The sequence below is a fragment of the Suncus etruscus genome, chromosome 17 (assembly GCF_024139225.1).
Source record: "Suncus etruscus isolate mSunEtr1 chromosome 17, mSunEtr1.pri.cur, whole genome shotgun sequence".
Lineage (NCBI taxonomy): Eukaryota > Metazoa > Chordata > Mammalia > Eulipotyphla > Soricidae > Suncus > Suncus etruscus.
In genome coordinates, this window is record NC_064864.1 from 22,471,746 (window position 1) to 22,495,388 (window position 23,643).

Below are 23,643 nucleotides of genomic sequence, written 5' to 3' on the forward strand. Positions count from 1 at the left end.
TTAAATATGGAACGCTTCACGAATTTGCGTGTCATCCTTGCGCAGGGGCCATGCTAATCTTCTCTGTATCGTTCCAATTTTAGTATATGTGCTGCCGAAGCGAGCACGTATGTGTGTTCTTGGGGAGCTGAATTTATAAGGAGACGACAATTTCTTTTGATATGTCCCTGTTTTCCACAATGGTAGCAGGCGATTTGCCTCCTGGGGACTGTGTTGAAACCTCTACTTAGGTTATTATTAATGAGGTTTCTGGATCTGCAATCTTTCGCCCAGTGGCGACCCCTTTTGCATTTTGGGCAAAGACCTGGTTTCCGGAAAGTGTTCTGTCCCCGAGGGGAGTAAGGCATTGTTCCCTTGGTAACTGGGAAGGTTTGTACTGAGTCTGAGTGGGGTGGGGGTTGGGGTTCCACAGAGACATTCCGGCAGGCATAAAGGTAATCATTCAGATCTGACTTTTCATTTAATGTATTCAATACTAATCTACAGGCTGAATTTGCATTATGATAGGCCAAAGATTTTACTAGGAAGTTTCTAATCTCCTCATCTTCCACCTGTAACTTCAGAGCATCTTTAATCTTACCTACAAACTCTGCAAATGACTCATAAGGGCCTTGGGTAATTTTTAAAAAGTTTCCTCTACCAATGCTGTTAGAATCAATTTTTTCCCATGCTGACAATGCAATCTCCCTGATTAAATTTAAGATTTCCTTAGGTAAAGCTGCTTGTGTCTGAATATTTGCAAATTGATTTTCTGCCATCAATAATTCATACGATAGAGTAACACCTGCCACTTGCTTTTTCATACCATCCGGACTATATAATTTAGCTTTTACGCCTTCTGAATAGTACATTTCCCATTCAGTTCGCTGTTTAGACGACAGGCATATTTCAGCGATTCTTTTAAAATCATACAAAGTCCAAGATGAGTTATGACTCCAAAGTCTTAATAACTCCACACTGTATGGCGATTTTGGCCCATTTTCTTTACATGATCTTTTAAACCGATCTAATTCTTCCATCTGATAGGGTACATAGTTAGAAACATTTACCCCGTCTATAGGGGATAAGGCCTGATTAGCAAAATTACTCTGAATAGAGCTCTGAGACCGAGCATGTGGTTCATCGTTTGAATCTGCTCTGCTCTGCGATTCAATTTTGTGACTAGAAGGAGGCATACTTCGGGGAGTTAGCACTGGAGGTAGATCATTATCTGAGTCACTACTGTCAAGCAATTCACTAGAATCAGGCTTAACATTCTGAGTTGTTTTTCTTCCAGCAAAAATTTCTATATTGTTGATGGTGGGGCTGGATTCGTCAGCCTGCACCTTGGTCTGAGTTTTCGTCAGATAAATTTCCTTATTATCTATACTGGTTTTAGCCTCACCATTTCTACACTTTCTATTTCCTAAATAGAAATAACAGCAAATAACTATGCTCATAATAATAACGTTAGTCAACACAGAAATTCCACAAACTATGATGGCTAGAGACACTACACTTTTCATTTGAAATATAGACCACAACCATCCAACTGCAGTGATTGTCCTTAGATCAAAACCAATTAGTTTTAAACAAAATGGAATGATCCACTTGTATACTAGAGCACCAATGCGTAAGACTAAGGGTGGTAAAATCCACATGACTAACCACAGAAACCATTTGATGGTCAGCATAGAAAATTTCCAATGAAATATTTCACTTACAGTTCTGAGGGTCCAGGGTTCAGGTCCCTGTCCGGGCGTCATTATGTAGCAGGTCAGCCCCTGAAGAGGTTGACTGATGGAGGGATGGAGAATGAGGCCCTTTTCTTCCAGCTCGGAGCACGCGTCTGCCACCCTGTCTAGCCCACGGTTCTGAGGTGAAACGGCGGGTAAACAGCTCGCAGACAATCAGGCTCGTGGAAATATTTGCTTTATTCGGATGGACAAAACTGAAGTCCAAAGACTCAGATTCAGTTCCAGCCAGCAAAAAGCTCCTCGCCTTCCACAGACCCTTGCTCTTATACTCCAGAGTCAGGTCCCACCCAATGGTGGGATCAGATACCAACCAATGGTGGAAGCAGAATCAGGTCCTACCCTAGGGTGGGGGCAGAATGCCAGGTCACACCCTAGGGTAGGGCACAGATTAGGGTGAGCAACATAGTAATCCCCCAAAATATTTACATACACAACAGTGCCCTACCTGCTGTACTATCTCTCTGCACCTCCCCCATGATTGTTTTGCTGTGAAGCTGGACATGGCCATGTGTCCGGCCTCCCTAGCTCACAAACCTCTTCCTCGTTGCAATACTATGTCCCCAGCATAGTCAGACAGCCGAACCCTTTTAAGCCTTCTCGTACTTTTTCATGCACTCAGCACTCCTCAGGCCTTTCACAGACCCCAATCCAACCTCCAGTGATCTGGTGGCAGGTGACCCTGGTTTACCCAGAGGCTCCTGACGAAGCATGTAATTTCCTGTTTAGAGCTGGGTCCTGAGTTCAGAGCCTCAGCTGGACTTGGGTACAAGCTTTCTGGTGTTCATTTCTTCAGGTAAGCCCCCATTTTCTGGGCAATACCCCTCACTTTCAGCCCTAAAAGCAATTCTTATGTTGATGGCACCTACCCACCCCAACTTGCTCAAGCACATGGTATCTTATTTCCCCATCTCAACTTTCCAAAGTCCCTGAGAGCTATAAAAACTTTCAAAGATTCTGCAGAGGAAAGTAACCAAAAGTAACTACTGCCTGCAGAGATCTAAGGCATCCTGGAAGTGGCAACATTTGGAAAGATAAAGCTTGGTGATTTTTTGTTTTGTTTGAGACACCCAGTGGCACTCAAGACTTACTCCTAGCTCTGTGCTCAGGGATCCTTCCTGGCAGTCCTCAAGAGGACCACATAGGATGTGGAGGATCAAACTCCAGTCGACCACAAGCAAGGCAAGCACCCTCTATACTATTGATCTAGCCCCATTAAAATGACTTAAAATGTTTCATTTTAGGGGCCGGAGAGATAGCATGGAGGTAAGGCGTTTGCCTTTCATGCAGGAGGTCATCGGTTCGAATCCCGGCGTCCCATATGGTCCCTCGTGCCTGCCAGGAGCAATTTCTGAGCGTGAAGCCAGGAAAGGAAGAACCCCTGAGCACTGCCGGGTGACAAAAAAAAAAAAATGTTTCATTTTATTTCTCCCCATTTCCTTTTCTCTGTTGAGATTGTGATAACCTGGGTCACACAGATGTTGGCAGTGCTTACATACTTGGCCATGGTGTTCACTGGGGTCACACAACTTGAGTTGTATTCACACTCACGCTCACCAGGAAACTGTAGTCTTAGTCATTGCGCTTGCATATTTTTATTTTGGCCACTCTCTGCACAGTGCTCGGGGCCATGTGTTTTGGGGCATTGAATCTGGAGCTTTCTCATGCAAAGCCTGCACCCCAACCCTGCTCCCTCAGGCAAAGCCTGCCCTCCTTCTCCCTTGCTCTCTCACTACTTTTGTGTGTGTCACACTAGAGTGGATTGAGCATCTCATATGCAAATTATGAACCACATCCATGCCCCACATCCTTTCACTGTGGAGCTCAGTAGGTACAACAGCTTAAGATGGCACTTAAAACAGCAGGGAGCAGTGGAGAGTGGATTCAGCCTCACCTGTGCAAGGTAGGTGGCTGTAGTCAAAGAGCTTACTCCTGCCTTCAACACATTGCAGTTGTTGTTCTAGGGTCACAGCCAGCAGAGCTCCGGGATATTTCTGATCTCTGCTCAGGTTCACTCCTGACTGGTTTAGGGGACCATATGCAATGCCAGAAATCAAACCAGGGCCACTCACATATAAAAGAAGAATTTTTTACTCCTGTATGATATTTCTTCAAAGCATTGAAATTAAAAAGTTAAATACCACGATGTATATTGCTGTTTTTTTATTTGTTTGGTTTTTGGCTTTGGGGGCATACCTGGCGGTGCTCAGGATTCCTGGATCTGCACTCAGAAATCACTCCTGGCAGCTGCATACAAGGTGAGCACCCTGCTCGCTGTACTGTCCTTGTGCCCCCCAATCCCCCCAAAACCAGCTCTCTTCAACTCAGCTGGATTTGGCCCTGGTAACATGAATTAAAGGCTGGAACAATAAATTGGCCTCTAATGAAGGAACTTAACTGTTTTGTTGGTCCATGGGTGACCTCTAGTGGTAATGACGAGATTACAGTCTTGGTTCTAGCAGTATGGGCGGGTAGGAACTTGAACGGAGGGGTTTAACGTTTGAGGGTAGAGGATGTTATTTTTGAATGAGAATCCGCTAGAGGCTAAGGGTGGCAACTAATTGGAATGGACCTAAGTGTGGGCAGAGCACTTGACATTTGAGAAAACTATTGATCTCATGGGGGTTGAAGAGAAATTCCAGCCAATTGTGAGGCCTGAGAGGAGGAGGCTCCAGGCCTATTCCCTGTTTTGTTCAGACACCCTCTCTGGCACATTCACTGCTGATCACTATTTATAATGCTACAGTTTTTGCTTTGTTCTGTTTTGGGCGGAGCTCGGGAGTTATTCCTTGGCTCTGAACTCAGGAATTATTTCTAGTGGGCTCAGAGGACCATATGGAAAGCTGGGGATCAAACCCAGGTCATCCAGGTACAAGGCAAGTTCCTACTTGCCGTACTATCTCTCCTGCTCCATAAGGATGGCCACACCTGGTGGCACTCGAGTTGAGTTACTCCTGGCAGGCTCAGGGTGGGACCATATTGGATGTTAGGACTTGAACCCGGGCAGACCGCATGCAAGGAAAGCACCCTACCTGCTGTGCTTTCACTTCAGCTCCTACCTAATTCTACATTCTTGAGAAGCTGAACAGCATACTTGAAGTCCTAAACTTGATTCCACAGGTGTTTGTTTGTTTTTTTTTTTTTTTTTTTTGTGGTTTTTGGGTCACACCCGGCAGTGCTCAGGGATTACTCCTGGCTCCATGCTCAGAAATTGCTCCTGGCAGGCACAGGGGACCATATGGGACGCCGGGATTCGAACCGATGACCTTCTGCATGAAAGGCAAACACCTTACCTCCATGCTATCTCTCCGGCCCCTTTTTTTTTTTTTTTTTTTTGCGAGGGGGGGCAATACATGATGATGCTCGGGGGTTACTCCTGGCTCTGTGCTCAGAAATGAAATCACTCCTGCCTTGGGGGACCATCTGGAACGCCAGTGGATTGAACCTCGGTCTGGCCTCGGTTAGCCCGTGCAAGGCAAACATGCCCTACTGCTTGCACCACCGCTACGGCCCTGATTCCACAAGCAGTTTTATGATACCTTCGCCACATCTCCCACAACTAGCACCACCAATTGTAGCTAGCCCCAGTGGTTGCTTCTTAAGAACCAGTAGCCCTGCCTGAGCACTGGCCATGAAACCTTCAAACCTGCATAGCCAGCTGAGTATCTCTGGGAGTGTTTTCCCCCACCCCTTAATCTCACCTCACCTGAAACAGGAGAGGGTGAGAGAGTAGATCAGAGAGTGAACAGGAGTAGCTGGTGAAGGCTGCATGATCCAGTACATCACTCCTGTGGCTGGCTCCTGGAGCTTCAGCCTACTGGGGAGCTCTGGGCGCCAGTGTAGATAATGGGGTCACTTAATCTAACCAAAGTATCTTTCCTCCTGGACTGAGGACGGTCCTCCTGGGTCAGTGGAGGAATTATTCTGAACGTCCTTCGGGTCAGGGGCTCCAGCCAGAGATGAGTGTTCATGAACCCTAAGTGCTGGCAGTGAGCATTCTTGCTGCAGAGATGAACGCCAGAGCTTTGGGTGGGTACCTCGGGGAGATCCAGCACAGCAGTACTCCTCTAAACTGCATAACACCATCAATCCATCTGGGGTCAGAAAGCTCTGTAGCTGAGTGTGGGGGTGAGGAAAGCGTTGGTTTAAAATAAATTAAGGAGGCAGGAGAGGTATCTCAACAGGCTTAGCACATGTTTTGCATGGGGGAGACTGAAGCTCGATTCCCATGGTCCCTTGAGCACTGCTGAGAACATCTCCTGAGCATAGTATCAGGAGTTGCTCCGAAGCATGACTAGGTGCAGCCCCCAAAATAAAACTATTATCAGTAAAAGTTTCGTTTGCATACCTATTTTATATACCCGGGTCGCACTAAAATCTTTTTTTTTTTTTTTTTTGGATCACACCCAGAAGTGCTCAGGACTTTTGGCTCTGCTCTCAAGGATTGCCCTTGTGGGCTTAGAGGACCATGTGGGGTTGGCCACATGCAAGGCTAAAATTCTACCTGCCTTACTATCACTCTGATCCTCCCCAAAGTCTTTTTAAGTGAAAGATCTTTTAAGGACTGACTGGAGAGAAAACATTTAACTTTCCAAAGCAACTTAAAGCTCTTGCTTTGCATATGGCTAACCTAGATTTAATTCCCAGCATCACATATGGTCTCCAGTCACCACCTGAAATGATCCCTGAGCACAGAACTATAAATAAGACCTAATCATCATGCATTGCCAAGTGTCCCAAAACATCCAAAAAAGAAAAAGAGGAAGAAGAGAAAGAGAAAGAAAGAAAGAGGAGAGGAGAGGAGAGGAGAGGAGAGGAGAGGAGAGGAGAGGAGAGGAGAGGAGAGGAGAGGAGAGGAGAGGAGAGGAGAGGAGAGGAGAGGAGAGGAGAGGAGAGGAGAGGAGAACAGAGGAGAGCAGAGGAGAGCAGAGGAGAGCAGAGGAGAAAGAAAAAAGCCAGAATGATAGCACAGTGGGTAGGCTGTTTGCCTTGCACACAGCCAACCAGGGTTCAATCCTCAACGTCCCATATGGTCCCCCAAGCTTAGCAGGAGTGATTTCTGAGCACAGAGCCAGATATGGTTCAAAAAAACAAAAACAAAACAGAAAGAAAGAGAGAAAGAAAGAAAGAGGAGAGAGAGAGAGAGAGAGAGAGAGAGAGAGAGAGAGTTAAAACAGGAACAATAGTACAGCAGCAGATAGGACGCATGTCTTGCAAGTGTGTGTCTTGCATGGATTTGTTCCTTGTACCTCATATAGATCCTCTGTCACCAAGACGGATCCCTGAATGCAGAGCCAAAAATAATCTATTAGCACAGCTGGGTATGTGGCCTCCAAACCACACAAAAACTAAAAAAGGATTAAAAAAAGAGGTTACAGGGGTTGGAGCAATAGCACAGCAGGTATTCTGTGCTATCCCATATGGTTCCCTAAGCCTACCAGGAATAATTCCTGAGCGCAGAGCCAGAAATAACTACCAGGTATGGCCCATAAAACAATAAAGGGGTGGGGGTTTGCACAAGTGTTTTGACCCTATCTGCAGGCAAGAGAGCAAGAGTCAACTTCTTTCTCCCAGTGCGTTTAGGGACCACGGCACAGACATTCCCCGCAGCTCATGATCTGGAAAGAATGGGTCCCAGGCTGGTGACCAGAGACAGTTTGTTTCCTTGCAATAGTGCTTATATAGGACCAAAAGAGGAATTGGGATAGCTGAAGGATAACAGGACTTAGGGGAAGGGGGATAGTTGAGGCACTGGGAGCTCAGCCTGAACAATGGGGTTCAGGACTGCCTTGGAGCAAGGCATTTGCCTTGTACGCAGCCAACACAGGACAGACCCCGGCTTGATTTCTAGCATCCCATGTGGTCCCCTGAGCCTGCCAGGAGCGATTTCTTAGCGCAGAGCCGGGAGTAACCAACCCCTGAGTGCTGCCAGGTATGGACCAAAATCCAAAACCAAACAAACAAAAGAATCGTGGGGCGGGGTATGGCACCCCCCTTCTTCTTTGTGCTGTCCGTCCCCATCTCTGGTGTGGTGGTGTCTCTGAAGCTTTCAGACTCAGAGAATCCCTGTAACAATCGCTCTAGAAGGCCCCTTGGAACAAATAGCTTTACAGAGGTTCAATCTAAGATTCAGGCACTTTAAGAACAGTGCCACAGAGGGCTTCCAGCACACAGGAGAACATTTAAGAAAAGCTCTGATTTTATTTATTCATTCATTTAATTATTTTTGGTTTGGGGGCCACACCTGGCAGCACTCGGGTTACTCCTGGCTCTGTGCTCAGAAATTGCTCCTGGCAGGCTCGGGGATCATATGGGATGCCAGGGATTAAACCTGGATCTGTCCAGAGTCAGCTGCGTGCAAGGCAAAATGCCCTATTGCTGTGCTATCTCCCCAGCCCTATTTTTCATATTTTAAGAAACCCTGATTTTAAGTTAATTTTTGGTGCTTACATATTCAGAAACCTTTTACTGTTGTCAAAAACTTTCCACAACCCCACATTTAGTTATCATATCGGGTCTCAATGCACAGTTTTAAGAAATGAGGCTCAGGGCCAAAGAGATAGCACGGAGGTAAGGCTTTTGCCTTGTATGCAGAAGGACAGTGGTTCAAATCCCAGCATCCCATATGGTTCCCTGAGCCTGCCAAGAGCGATTTCTGAGTGTAGAGCCAGGAGGAACCCCTGAGCGCTGCCGGGAGTGACCCAAAAACCAAAAAATAAGAAATGAGGCTCTTGAGGCTGGAGAGAGAGCACAGTGGTAGGGGTCATTTGCCATGCACTCAGCTGACCTGGGACAGACCCGGATTTGATTGTCGGCATCCCATATGGTTCCCCCAAGCCTGTCAGGAGCGATTTCTGAGTGTAGAGTCAGGAGTAACCCCTGAGCACCGCCGGGTATGACCCAAAAACAAATATATATGTATATATATATTATATTTTTGAAGGGAGCCAAATCTGGAGGACTTACTCCTGGCTCTGTATGCAGGAATTACTATTCCTTGTTGGCTCTGAGATGCTGGGTATCAAACTTGGCACAGCTCTGTACAAGGCAAACTGCCTATCTGTTGTATTAGTGCTCTGGTCTCCAAATAATTTATTTTGCAAAAATGGCAACCAAGGTTTACAAAGATCAAAGTCCAGGGCAGAAGAGATGGTACAGTAGTCTGTAGCATATACTTTGTATGCAGTAGATCTGGCTCAATCTTGTCATCACATGGTCCCCAGCATCCCTCTACCCCACACTCAGTAGCAGTCTGAGAGTACCCAACTCCAGCACTGCTGGGTATGGTTCCCAAAATGAAGGGGGAAAAGATCCAAAGCCAATTCTGTTTTCTCAAACACATTTGCTCTAGGGCCAGAGAGTACAAAGGTGAAGATGCTGGGGCTTGCAGGGAACTGGAGAGATAGCACAGTGTTAGGGTATTAGCCTTGCAAGCAGCCGATCCAGGACAGACGTTGATTCGAAATGCGGCATCCCATATGGTCCCCTGAGCCTACCAGGAGCGATTTCTGAGCGCAGAGCCAGGAGTAACCCCTGAGCGTTGCCGGGTGTGACTTCCACCCAAAGAAAAGAAAAAGATGCTGGGGCTTGAGAGAAAGTAGAGTGGGCAGAGGGATTGCCTTGCATGTGGTGGACGTGGTTTTAATCTCTTGCACTCTATAGGATTCTCCAAACCCCACCAGGAGTGATCTGCGAAGGCAGAGCCAGAACTAAACCTTGATCAAGTTGGTTGTAAACCCCCCCCCCCAAGAGAAACAATAACAACAATAAAGGCTGAGGAGCTTGTGTAACATGTATTTGTGGCTTGAAACCCTGGTTTGAGTTATGATTCTCCACGAGATCCCCAGTGCAGAGCTAGGTGTGGTCTCTTCAGAAAATCAAAACAAACATTTTTTTTTTCTCAGTTATTGGATTGAAAATAAGAGGAAGGTGCCCAGTAAAGGCCATTTAAATGCTCATGTGGAATTAGGTGAGAAACTTGGAGATAAAAGCTCAGGGCAAGGCGGTAATGAATACTTATCCCAAGATGGCCATCATGTAAAGACCAAAACAAACACCCTTTACCTCCTACAGATAGATCCAAGAGCTTCCATGATCTACCGGACAGGGTGGTCCAGACTCAGGTGGTCTCAGCCATACTCCCTTAAATCAAGCCAGGGCAATTCAGTGAGGTTGAAAGGAAGGGCTGGAGAGAGATAGCACAGCGGTAGGGTGTTTGCTTTGCACGCAGCAGACTCAGGACGGACCTGGGTTCGATTCCCGACATCCCATATAGTCCTTAGAGCCTGCCAGGAGCGATTTTTGAGTGCAGTCAGGAATAATCCCTGAGCACTCCCGGGTGTGGCCCCAACCCCCCCCACACCTCCAAAAGGGATTTAGGGTAGTAGGGGAAGGGAAACAAATGATATTACCGTAGCCGTTGAAGCCCACCAGTCACCTCAATATCCCATTCTGGAGGTCCAGGGGGGCAGATCCCAAAGGGGGTTCTAACCCACACACAGTTTGAACCTCTTTATTATTATTATTATTATTATTATTATTGTTATTATTTTGTTTTTTGGGTCACACAGCAGCTTTAAGAAATTACTCCTGGGCCCGGAGAGATAGCACAGCGGCGTTTGCCTTGCAAGCAGCTGATCCAGGACCAAAGGTGGTTGGTTCGAATCCCGGTGTCCCATATGGTCCCCCGTGCCTGCCAGGAGCTATTTCTGAGCAGACAGCCAGGAGTAACCCCTGAGCACCGCTGGGTGTGGCCCAAAAACCAAAAAAAAAAAAAAAAAAAAAAAAAAAAAAGAAATTACTCCTGGCTCTACACTCAGAAATCGTTCCTGGCAGGCTCAGGGGACATAAGGGATGCTGGGAATCGAACCCAAGGCTGGTCCTGGGTCGTCTCTGTGTGTAAGGCAAATACCCTACTGTTGTTTTTTTTTCTTTTTTGTTTTTTGGGTCACACCCAGCAGTGCTCAGGGGTTCCTCCTGGCTCTACGCTCAGAAATCGCTCCTGGCAGGCTCTGGGAACCATCTGGGGAGCCGGGATTCGAACCCCCGTCCTTCTGCATGCAAGGCAGACGCCCTGTCTCCACGCTATCCCTTCCGCGCGAGCCGAGAAATGGCGGGCAAAGTTCCCCGGGCGAAGTTGTGAATGGGCCGCGCGTGTGTGTAGAACTCATTGTTAAAACCGCAGCCCGCCGCCGGCCAATCAGCGGCCCGGGGCCACTTTGAATCGCTCGGCTCGCAGCCAATCGGCGCGTGGGAGGGGCCGCCCCGCGCCCGCGCTGGCCAATGAGCGCGCTCGCCTGCGCGGAGGGGCGGGGCCTTGGCCCGGCCCGACTGTCAGCGGGTTAAAGATGGAGCCGGCGGGCGAGTGGGCGCCATGAGGTGCGGAGCGGTCCTCGGGGGAGCAGGGGGACCCCTGCACGCCATCGCGACGGCCCTCTCTTCCTGTGCCATGCCGTGTCGGGCTCCAGCCCTGCGCTGGAGTGGGGGAGGTCTGCCTGGTGAGTATTAGGGTTCAGGATTTGGGGGGGCGTGGGCCCTGGCTCACAGGAGGAATGTTGGGGCGCAGTCTTGGGGGGGGGCCCTGAACTCCCCAAAGTTCAGAAAAACATCTGTTTCCAGCCCCTCTCCTGAGCAGCTAAATGGAAGAAACTCTTTAAAGCCAGCATGCGCAGCTCAATTTGGGGCTAGCACCCAGAGATGGGGAACCCCCCCTCAGCCCGCAGGGGGTCCCAGAGTGGGACTGAGCTTATACCGGAGTTTCTTAAGGACCAGGTAAGAAGGGTGACCCTCCAGCCCCCCCCCCCGGGCGGGCACTTGTGAGTTTGGGGCTGTGGCAAAGTGTGGTCCCCCCCTCCTTTGTGTATGCACCCCTTCCCCAAGCCCCTCATCTGCTTCTGATCTGCTCTGGGACCGGAATATCCTCGCCCCCACCCACCTCCCTCCCACCCCAGCTCTTTTCTCCACTGTATACTTTTATTTATTGCACGCTCAGGAAGATCAGGGTTGCTCTAGGGAACTTGAGGGGACCCCAGGAAGACAGCCCCCTCCTCCCTGAAATTCTCTCAGCTCTGAGCTACAGGAAAGGGGCCATCTCAGCTCACCCATGGCTGAGCTTCCGCCCTGCTGTTTCGGGGTTCTGTGGGGTCCCCCCTTGCCGGCCACAGGTGCTCTGACGAGGTTGCACTACTGTGCTCTGAGAAGCAGTGCAATGATATTGTCAAAGCATCTGGGACCAGCCTTGGGGACCCCCTCCCCCACACCTCGGCCTGGCCTCCCTCCTCCGCCTGGGCCCCTTGGGCCTGCAGGGCCTCCCCTCCCCCCTGCTCAGCTCTTTTCCTTCTCCATGGAAACTTGAGATCCTGTCTGGGCCTGGGCCTCTGGGGTCAGAGGGCACCCTTCCCCCCAGGCAGAGGCCCCGCCCTGCCCGGCCAGCATTCCTGCTCGAGGATCCCCCCCCCACTGATCAGCAGACCCCGGGGAGCCACTGGCAGGCCTGCCTGATACTCTTTCCCTGTTGCACTACTGTGGGCCTCAGGAAGCAGTGCAATGATGAAAGGGCATCAGCCGGCCTCAGACCACCACCCAGAGTGCCTAGGGGAAGGATCCTGGCTACTTCACTTCACTTCCCAGCAGTTTTAGGCCCAGGCTGGGAGCTCCAGGGCTCTCAGAGATCTAGACCCTCCAGAAAATCTAGGCAGTGCTGGCCCCAAACTCAGAAAAGTAGTGATTTGGAAAGACTTTTCACTTCCACTCCCCAGGGAACTGGGAGCTGCAGGTTTGGTTTGGACTCTGAAGAAAGAGAAGTCCACAACTTTGTATGGACAGTTGCTCTCGCCCAGGCCGAGCTCTACCTTGGCCAGGGGAAAGGAAGAGGATCCAGCCTTCCCGATGGCTTTGGGGGGCCCAGGCTCTGGAGAAAAGATTCTGGTACATTCTCAGCAGGGGCTGGACCTCATGGGGCAGGTATGTGCCTGGGAGGGAAGTACAGGAGGATTTGAGATTCAAGATTTGGAGGTGAATCACACCAACCAACCATGCTATCGTGTAATCTTCAGGAGGATAAGCTGCCCTGAGGCGCCTGTATGTCCATTCCCCTGGCTGGAAATGGGGAGTCGATATTGAGCTGCCAAGGAGCTGGGTCCCAGATAGGCAGTAAGGTCACCTCTACCTTTATAAATCTGCTATGAAGACAAAGATCTGTGTGTGCCCATTAATAGTCCTTCCAGCCTGGGTCCCTAAGAGGGGGTTCAGATCTTTAAAGGGCTGAGCACATGGAGGCGTCAGTTTCACCCCCAATCTGGAGATGAAGCTCTGGGCTCCATTGGGGAATGAGGGTTACTGTCACTTATCTTGTTACCAGGGCCCTGAGAGATAGCACAGCAGCGTTAGCCGATCCAGGACCAAAGGTGGTTGGTTCAAATCCCGGTGTCCCCGTGCCTGCCAGGAGCTATTTCTGAGCAGATAGCCAGGAGTAGCCCCTGAGCAACGCTGGGTGTGGCCCAAAAACAAAAACAAAAACTTATCTTGTTACCTGCCAAGTATAACCCAGGATCCTTCCATCCCCAGGCTATCTGACTCTTGTTCCTTCCTGCCCCTGGGCCCTTGCACCAAGGTGACCATTCCTTCCTCATGTGTGGTGCTCAGGGGGTACTCCCTGCAGTGCCGAGGAATCCAGGGTTCCCCCCACATTGCAAGGTATGTGTTCCAGAACTTTGAGCCACCCCCCTGGGCTACATGTACCCGTGATATTCATATACTGCCCTTCTCTTCCTGAACTTACGTATTAGAGGAGGTTCTGTTAGGGTCCAGAGTTGAAGGACGAGACCACACAATTGGAGTAAAGCAAACAAAACTTTAATCCATCTACCAACAGCTTCAAATTGACCAGTGGAGGTTGTCTCTCAGATGAACTCCGCCCAAGGTCACAAAAATGGCATCTGTTGGGGCCAGAGAGATTGCATGGAGGTAAGGCGTTTGCCTTGCATGCAGGATGGTGGTTCAAATCCGGACATCCCATATGGTCACCTGAGCCTCCAGGAGCAATTTCTGAGTGTAGAGCCAGGAGGAACCCCTGAGCGCTGCCGGGTGTGACCCAAAAAAACAAAAATAACAAAAAAAAAAAAAAAAAAAAGAACTACAAATGGCATCCCTCCTCATTCCCTCCTCTTTTTTCTTTTTCTTTTTTTTTTTTTGGTTTTTGGTTTTTGGGTCACACCCGGCAGCGCTCAGGGGTTCCTCCTGGTTCTTCTACTCTCAGAAATCGCTCCTGTCAGGCTCGGGGTACCATATGAAATGCTGGAATTCCAACCACCATCCTTCTGCATGCAAGGCAAAAGCCCTACCTACATGCTATCTCCAGCCAGCACAAGCATCTTTTTTTTTTTTTTTTTTTTTTGGTTTTTGGTTTTTGGGCCACACCCGGCGGTGCTCAGGGGTTACTCCTGGCTGTCTGCTCAGAAATAGCTCTTGGGGGCCCGGAGAGATAGCACAGCGGTGTTTGCCTTGCAAGCAGCCGATCCAGGACCAAAGGTGGTTGGTTCGAATCCCGGTGTCCCATATGGTCCCCTGTGCCTGCCAGGAGCTGTTTCTGAGCAGACAGCCAGGAGTAACCCCTGAGCACCGCCGGGTGTGGCCCAAAAACCAAAAAAAAAAAAGAAATAGCTCCTGGGAGGCACGGGGGACCATATGGGACACCGGGATTAGAACCAACCACCTTTGGTTCTGGATTGGCTGCTTGCAAGGCAAACACCACTGTGCTATCTCTCCGGCCCAGCACAAGCATCTTAACTGCACCTATGCGTGAGATGGATGAGGAAATTATGCAAGGACCTATTAAGAGCATCACGAAATGAATAAACTGCCCTAGCCAAGGTAGTTATCCCGGGTGATGGAGTAAAACACAGTTTATACCTGGAGGTGAAATCTTCCTGTTCCTGCACACTGGCCTTCACCTGCTGTAGGATCCCCCAGAGACTCCCCCACTCTGTTCCCCTTGGGCCATATACAGTCCACCTTGTTTTAAACACCTTAAGTCCAAACTTCTGTTCTGCAGAGCCACTTCTGTTAGGGAGTCCAGAGAGTGCTCTAAATGTATGCAAAATCAACTGTCTGGCAGGGCTGGAGAGATGCGGTAAGGAGTTTGCCTCATAGGCCGATCGGGGATGGACCCAAGTTCAATTCCTGGCATTCCATATAGTTCCCCGAGCCTGCTAGGAGCGATTTCTGAACGCAGAGCCAGGAGTAACCCCTGAGTGCTTCTGGGTGTGACCCCCCCCCCAAAAAAAAAAAAAACAAAAAAACAAAAAAATCAGCTCAAATTATGTAATTATGTTATATATTTTTGTTTTGCAGGTTAAAGGTTTGTTTTTTTTGTTTTTTTTTTTTTTTTTTTTTGGTTTTTGGGCCACACCTGGCAGTGCTCAGGGGTCCTCAGGGGTTACACTCCTGGCTGTCTGCTCAGAAATAGCTCCTGGCAGGCATGGGCGACCATATGGGACACTGGGATTCGAACCAACCACCTTTGGTCCTGGATCGGCTGCTTGCAAGGCAAACACCGCTGTGCTATCTCTCCGGGCCCAAAGGTTTTTTTTTTTAATAAAGATACTATTTACGGTTGTGGGGGGGTGTGTGTGAAAAGTGTTTTCTTCTTCCTAGGGGTCCATGACAGAAAATAATTGAGAAGAACTGCTTTAACTGAACCGTCCATACTTGGAAGTAATTCTAGGCACATTCTCTTCTGTTTCACATTTTCTCTAGAAATTTCACCACCTTAGAAATTATTAAAGGGGAGTTTAAGTTCGTCATCTTTAACTTCTTTGGGGAGGGGGTTGGATCACACCCAGCAGCACTCGGGTCACTCCTGGCTCCACGCTCAGAAATCACTCCTGGCAGGCTTGGGGGACCATATGGGATGCTGGGATTCGAATCACTGTCCTGCATGAAAGGCAAACACCTTACCTCCATGCTATCTCTCCAGCCCCATCTTTAACTTGGCAAAGGACTGTAGGCTCTTCCTATAAGAAGGGGTAAAATCTCATGCTACCTTACTTCTTAATGAGGGTCCAGGGAATTGACTGGTTCAGGTCTGCAGTTATCAACATCTGGAAAAAGATCAGACTTTTTTCAGGAATATTAATTGATCAAGCCCTGAAGCAATAAATGGTTCCTTCTTGGGAGGACAGAGCAGAAGAGGATCTCTGGGATGATGACACAGAAGTTAAGCAACAGAAACCAAAGCATCATAGCACTATATTTGTTCCCTGAGTATTTTTGGCATCTGTGTGAGGTGACACTGCCAGTCTTCCTGAGCATATGCTCTCTAGTGTTACAGGTGTTGCCTGAAGAGGAGACCCAGTTACGCCCACTAGGATTAGTAACAGCACATCTACATTCCCCAATGTCCTCCTGCTCAGCCTAAGTTCTCTCTGGTAAAGTTCTGGTTTCCACTATTCTAGCCAGACTAATGATCACATGTACAACTTACAGTTCTTTTTGACCAGTCTATTACAACCAGTTAGGACATTTTCATATGGGTTACCCAAGAGGAGCGCTTTATTAAAGACTTAAAACAGTTCTATAGATTTTTCCGTCTTTTAGATATTAACAAGTACCATTACATTTAGAAAGAAGTAGCCTTGGCCCGGAGAGATAGCACAGCGGTGTTTGCCTTGCAAGCCAATCCAGGACCAAAGGTGGTTGGTTCGAATCCCGGTGTCCCATATGGTCCTCCATGCCTGCCAGGAGCTATTTCTGAGCAGACAGCCAGGAGTCACCCCTGAGCCCAAAAACAAAAAAAGTAGCCTTTACTGTTTACCATAAACTACGAGATTTTCTCAAGTACATTAAAGTTTGATGTGTTAAAATGATGTTTTAAGTTACCTTAATGATAGCATGCTCTCACAAAACAATATTGTCTAAAAAGGCTAATCATAATTTGCAACATTTTTTTCTGTTTAATTCTTCATTCTTAGAAGCTTCTAAAAATTAGAGAAAATTTCCTCCTACTTGGAAGTTTTTTCCCAATCATTAGCAATATAGACAGTAAGTTCTCTAGGAGGAAGGAGCTAGGAAAGTTTCCCTGCTCAGGTAATGAGAAAATTCCAATCCTTAATCACCGATAGGATCAATTCAGTATTTTAAAAATCACATGCTCGGGGCCTGCGAGGTGGCGCTAGAGGTAAGATGTCTGCCTTGCAAGCGCTAGCCAAGGAAAGATCGAGACCTGGTTTGCTCCCCGGGCGTCCCATATGGTCCCCCCAAGCCAGGGGCAATTTCTGAGCGATTAGCCAGGAGTAACCCCTGAGCATCAAACGTGTGTGTCCTGAAAAAACAAACAAACAAAAATCACATGCTCTAGTTCGTTTGGATTGGATTTAGAAAGTCATCCCCCATCTCCAGACAATTCCCATCATTGGAAAGGGGCCGTGCTGGTACCCCTACACCCATCTTCTAGGGACTTTCTTCCTTGATTTTTTGTTTGTTTTTTTGGGTCATATCTGACAGCACTCGGGTTACTCCTAGCTCTATGCTCAGAAATCACTCCTGGCAGGCTCAAGGGACCATATGGAATGCTGGGATTTGAACCAATGACCTGCATGCAAAGCAAATGCCTCTCCTCTATGATATCTCTCTGGCCCCTTCCTTGATTTCTTAATTCCACCCTCCCCCTCTCTCTGTACACGTGCAGATAAGCTCAGTTGATTTTCCTTCCCCCACCCCAAATTAGAATGGCAGGAAAGCAGCAGAAGTTGATTAGAATGACCAGACTTCTACAGAAGGAAATTAAGTCCTGTCAGCTGACAGATTTGTCCAGTGTTTACGACCCGCCCTTGCTGCTCCCTGGCCTGTGGTCTCTGGTGGAGCAAATAATATCAGACTTGCAAATCAAGCTTTACACCAAGGACAGACACAAGACTCAATGACAGGCATATAACATAATTTTAGCTGAACTCAAACGAAATGACACCAACCCTGAGTGGCATTTTCCATAGAATTTGTCTCTTGTGTTCTACCCAGAGAAGACAGTGGTATAGAGAAAATAACATTACTGACACAAATACAGGGAAACACCGTGACTTGAACCCCAGTGGGACTTTTTTTTTTTTTTTGGTTTTTGGGCCACACCCGGCGGTGCTCAGGGGTTTCTCCTGGCTGTCTGCTCAGAAATAGCTCCTGGCAGGCATGGGGGACCATATGGGACACCGGGATTCGAACCAACCACCTTTGTTCCTGGATCGGCTGCTTGCAAGGCAAACGCCGCTGTGCTATCTCTCCGGGCCCCCCAGTGGGACTTTTAACCCACATTGGTGTCGTCCCTGGTGGTGACAGTGGTCAAACCCGCCTTCTGTGGTTGAAGGAGTGGGGCATTTCCACACATCATTCACTCCTGGGGAGAATTGCTGTGTCTAGTTTCTCCTCCTTGGGCCCCCATCGGAGCTTCGTTCCCTTTAGGGTTTCACCACTTCGCAGGGGTCTTAGTGTATGTTTGCAGGACCTAGGCAGCTTTGTTGGTGACTGCATTGTTCAATCCTGGACAAGCCCCCCAAATTTAGGGTCTGGAGTTGAAAGACAAGACCACAAAACAAAACTTTAATCCATCAACTAACAGCTCCAAACTGACAAGTCAGGGTTGTGTCTCACAGGAGATGAACCCTGCCCAGGTCACAAGCCAGTTTATATAGGGAGGGATGAGGAGATTCTAGCTTCTGATGATCTTAAAAATGATTGGCTGCTGTCTAGTTGTCTACTGCATTGTCTACTAGATTGTCTACTGCATCTTTGTGTCCTTTACAGATAGGCTACCTGGTATAGCCAGGTAGTTTAGGGTGGTAATGGAAAATTAGGTTTAAGAAAGATGTGGTCCTTTCCAAAACGGCATCCCTTTTATTCAGGACCTAGGCCCCCACAGTCTTTGACCAGCAGCTGCTTCCTGTTTTTGTGGAGAGTGGAGTGTGGAGCAAGTCTGGTGAACTCATCTTGACTCAGATGTTCCTTCCATTTCTGTGGGAACCCTGCCCTGGGTTCAGGCATCCAGCATCCCTCCAGGAGATCTGTCTGAAATTTTCTCCCTGTGGCTTAGACCCTCTGACAGAATATAGGTACCAAGTCTTTACTTATTTGAGATAAAAATTGGAGGGACACACCCAGATATGTTCAGAGCTTATTCCTGACTCTGCAATCACTCCTGGTGAGGTGGAAGAACCGGAGGGATTGAACCTGAACCAGAGAACCAAATCTTTAAGCCTGTATCATGTGCTTTGCCAGGAATGCACCAAACATTGGGGGAAATACTGGGGAAAAGTCCTATAAAAATTCATAAAGACGTCTTTCCGCCATCTTGGACTCCCGTGGAGGCCCGGACTAATTAGGAGACAGACATGGCTGGAAGGCTGTGGTCTAAAGCCATTTTTGCTGGCTATAAACGGGGTCTCCGAAACCAGAGGGAACACACAGCTCTTCTTAAAATTGAAGGTGTTTACGCTCGGGATGAAACTGAATTCTATCTGGGCAAGCGATGTGCTTATGTGTACAAAGCAAAGAACAACACTGTAACTCCTGGTGGCAAACCTAACAAAACCAGAGTGATCTGGGGAAAGGTAACCCGTGCCCATGGAAACATTGGCATGGTTCGAGCCAAATTCCGAAGCAACCTTCCTGCTAAGGCAATTGGTCATAGAATCCGTGTGATGCTGTACCCCTCAAGGATTTAAGCTTACTGAAAAGTAAATAAATAAAATGTAGATACTTAAAAAAAAATTCATGGGGCCGGGAAGGTGGCGCTAGAGGTAAGGTGTCTGCCTTACAAGCGCTAGCCAAGGAACGGACCGCGGTTCGATTCCCCGGCGTCCCATATGGTCCCCCCAAGCCAGGGGCGATTTCTGAGCACATAGCCAGGAGTAACCCCTAAGCGTCAAACGGGTGTGGCCCAAAAAAAAAATTCATAAAGACATACTAAAAAGTGTCAAGTATAGTTGGTATAACATAAGGTACCAAGGGTCGGCTAGATTTCTCATAGGAGGCTTGACCAGTTTCTAAAATGGCATATAAGTCAAAGAAAAATTTCATATTGTAAGTCACATGGATATGCACAGCGGAATTTTTTTTGTAGTGTTTGTGTGTGTGTGTGTGTGTGTGTGTGTGTGTATTGGGGTGGGGTCATACCTGGCAGTGCTCAGGGCTTACTCCTGGCTGTGCTCAGGAATTCTGGCTGTGCTCAGAGGACCATATGTGGTATGAACTCAGATTATCTGTGTACAAGGTATACACCTTATTGCTGTGCTATTTTTTTTGGGGGGGGTGTCACACCTGGCAGCGCTCAGGGGTTACTCCTGGCTCCATGCTCAGAAATCGCTACTGGCAGGCTCGGGGGACCATAAGGGATGCCGGGATTCGAACCACTGACCTTCTGCATGCAAGGCAATCGCTACCTCCATGCTATCTCTCTGGTCCCGCGATGTGCTATTTTTCTAGCACCCCTCAGAGCTCATTTTTGGTAGGATCAGGACCATATGGGGTGCTAAAGTTAGGTCAGCTACATGCAAGGAAAATGCCCTCCCTGCTCTACTATTATTCCAACCCTATTATGGTGAGTTGTTTGTATGATCTGTATGCATCTGAGAGTAGCCTGACCTGTGGACAAACAACAGACTACATACACCTTTCTCTGTGGAAGTTGTCTTGAGGAGTGCCATGGACTAAGTTGGAAGAACTAGAGCAGATGGTTAGTTGATAAAATCTAATGAGAATTTTTAGGTGCACTCTGATTTGGGGTGGGGGGCAGGGAAGACACAATTCAATTGCATCCCACTCTGGTCACTTGTGGTTTGAGCACTGACAGAGAAGAGGTAGAGGAGAGAAGCAAATTTTGGGTGGAAAGGAAGAAGCGTACCATCCTAGTGTGAAATGTCCAAGAAACTATTCCTGCCAATCCATGAATACATATCAAATTTGAGGGAGATCTGGGCCTCAGGCATAGGTTTAGTTCAGTTCTGTGTTGAAATCTAGGTGTAAGATCATCCATGACGGTATGACTACAATCTTTGAAAATATCTAAGAAGAGGCTGAGAAAAATGGTTCAGAGGCAACTGAGGACTGCAAGAATACAGTTCAACATTGTACAACCTTGCCTGGGGTTTCTTGGTAAAGCCCTGGGTTTACTTTCCCAGTTGAACATAAAGTAAAAATAAAGGCTGGGGAAAGGACAGTGGAGGAGACAATTACCTTGCACAGTCAACCCAAGTATGATCCCCAAAACCGTGGCAGGAGTGACCCCTGAACAGAATCTCAGTAATCATAGGGAAACTGGAGTGATTGTACATGCTTGCCTTACACACGACCACCCTGGATTTGATCTCTGGAACCCCATATAGTCCCTTCCAGGAGAGATCCCTGAGCTCAGAGCCAGAAGGAAGTCCTAAGCAGCATCAGTTGTGCTCCCCCACCCAAATGAAGAGGAGCGGAAAAGATTAAAATTGAGAAGTGAGGTGTTTTTGTTTTTGTTTTTCCCACATCCAGCGGTGTTCAGGGATTACTCCTGGCTCTCGCTCAGAAATTGCTCCTGTGGGGTCAGAGAGATAGCATGGAGGCAGGGTGTTTGCCTTGCATGCAGAAGGACAGTGGTTCAAATCCCAGCATCCATATGGTTCCCCGAGCCTGTCAGGAGCGATTTCTGAGTGTAGAATCAGGAGCAACCCTAAGCGCTGCCGGGTGTGACCCAAAAACAAAAAATAAATAAATAATAATTAAAAAAAAAAAAGAAATCGCTCCTGGCTTGGGGGACCACAATAGCATGCCGAGGATTGAACCTGCGTCCATCCTGGGTCATCCGTGTGCAAGGCAAATATCCTACCACTGTGCTACCACTCTGACCTGGGAAGTGGATTTAATGCTGTAGAGTAAGCCAGAAAGAGGATGATGGAAAGTCTGGGGGAGAGATTCACCATTGCAGGTCTGGGCCTATCTGCGTGAAGAAGAGGGGATGCCAGCATGTGAAAGGGCTGAGGCCCACCCAAGGGAAAACCTGGCTGAAGGAAAAGTTGAGGTGCCTATCCTCCCCAGATCAAATCCAGCTAGAGGGCCGAGAGACAGAGAGTACAGTGGGTAGGACTCTTGCCTGGCAACGGGGTCCAATCCCTGGCATCCCATAGTCCCGGGACCACCTCCAGGAGTCATTCCTGGGCTTGGAACCAACAGCTGAAAATCACCAGGTGTGGCCCAAACCAACCAAACTAAATTTTTTTTAGCTAGCTCTCAGCTTAGCGGTGCCCCAAACCGGTCCCCAAATGTTTATGCCATCAATGGCACGAGGGCACATGCCCAGAATGGCTCATTGTCACGTGGAAGGGGCTCCCCGGGATTGCTCTGAGCGTTGGGAGCCCGGCAAGTAGCCGAGGAGCCAGCGGCGGGCGGTGGCACAAGGGACCAAGTGTGCCCCTCCATCCTGGGGACCTGAGCCACTGCACTGGGCACGTCGGGCCCTCGTGTGCCCGCTGTCGGCCGCCCTTTTCGGATGGAGGTCCTGGATGAGTTTGACAGCGAGTTCCCGCAGACCATGACCTTCTGCCAGCGCATCTCCAGCGAGGACTTCGAGCGACAGGCGGTCACCTACACGGGCCGCGCCCTGCGTCGCCTTTTCCGCAGCCTGGACCGCAATCCCGCACTGGCAGAACGCGTGGTGCGCCAGGGCAAGCAGGCCGAGCGCGAGCAGCGTGGGCTCATCTCCTTCCTCTGGGTGCGGGTCTCCCCCCAACACCCCTTGGGCTACCCGGTGCAAGGCAGTGTCACCATGCAGGGCAGGGCCTTCTAGAAGCCCAATGGACTGGGTGGGGAGGCGTAGCTAGCTTCTTCAGTCCTGCTGTGCCCCACCTTTTGCAACAGGCCAAGTTCCTCTGTGCTGTGCAAGGGGACATGAACTACTCTAACCGAATGGGGTCCCCAGAAATGCACCAACGTCTGGACCAGTTGAAGAGGAGCATCTATCGCGTGTATCTGTATTCCCAGGGTGAGGCTCAACCGATGCCTGGTTTAAGTCACCCAAACAGATGTGATTGGGGACCCACTTAGTCCCCCTGGTCCTGGGTTCAGCATTTAAGTATGAGAAAAGGTGGACTGGGGAGAGGGCGCAGTGAGTTGGAGCGTGGTCGATTCTCCCAGAGTGCAGAGTTTTCCTAGCATACCGCCAGGAGCCATCCATCCTGAAGCACTGAGCTTCGAGTAGCTAGCCCCTGAGGGTGTCCCATCCCCCCACAAAAAGAAAAATATTTTAGGCACTGGAGATGTATGTAGTACAAGGATTAAGGGACTTTTTTTTTTGGGGGGGGGTTTGGTTTTTGGGTCACACCCGGCGGTGCTCAGGGGTTACTCCTGGCTGTCTGCTCAGAAATAGCTCCTGGCAGGCACAGGGGACCATATGGGACACCGGGATTTGAACCAACCACCTTTGGTCCTGGATCGGCTGCTTGCAAGGCAAACGCCACTGTGCTATCTCTCCGGGCCCAGATTAAGGGACTTTCCACACAGTAGATCCCTGGTACTACATATTATCTCTTGAGTCCCATCAACAGTGATCTCTGAGCACATGACAGGAGTTAAGCCCAGAGAACAGAGTATGTTCAAACCTCTCAGAGTTATTTTGTTTTTCTGTTTTTTTTTTTTGGGGGGGGCCACACTCAGCATGACACTGGGTTTCTTCTTGACTCTGCATCACAGGGATCGCTCCTGGTGGTGCTCAGGGACCATTTGGGGGACTGAGGCTCTATCTGGGATTGACCAGATGCAAGGACTTTACTAGGTGTAGTAGTAACTCGTAGGCCAAGTTTTTTGTAGTTAAGGTAACATGGTTACTATGGTGTTAGGATTTATGGTTTTGATGTACAAAATCACTACCCACCGCCACCACCAAAGTGACCATGAT

The 23,643-nt window shown here is 48.7% G+C and overlaps 1 protein-coding gene and 1 non-coding gene across 2 annotated transcripts; one reads left to right on the forward strand and one right to left on the reverse strand.

Moving 5' to 3' along the window:
• Nucleotides 1-107, reverse strand: LOC125995255 (U6 spliceosomal RNA). Its single transcript, XR_007490806.1, has one exon. It is a non-coding gene; the product is annotated as a U6 spliceosomal RNA (small nuclear RNA).
• Nucleotides 108-19,066: 18,959 nt separating this feature from the next.
• LOC126033755 (60S ribosomal protein L35a-like) lies at nt 19,067-19,487 on the forward strand. The gene has a single exon (XM_049790761.1). The coding sequence runs from the start codon at nt 19,109-19,111 to the stop codon at nt 19,439-19,441; it is 333 nt and encodes a 110-aa protein (XP_049646718.1). The 5' UTR covers nt 19,067-19,108; the 3' UTR covers nt 19,442-19,487.
• The last annotated feature ends 4,156 nt before the right edge of the window (nt 19,488-23,643 follow it).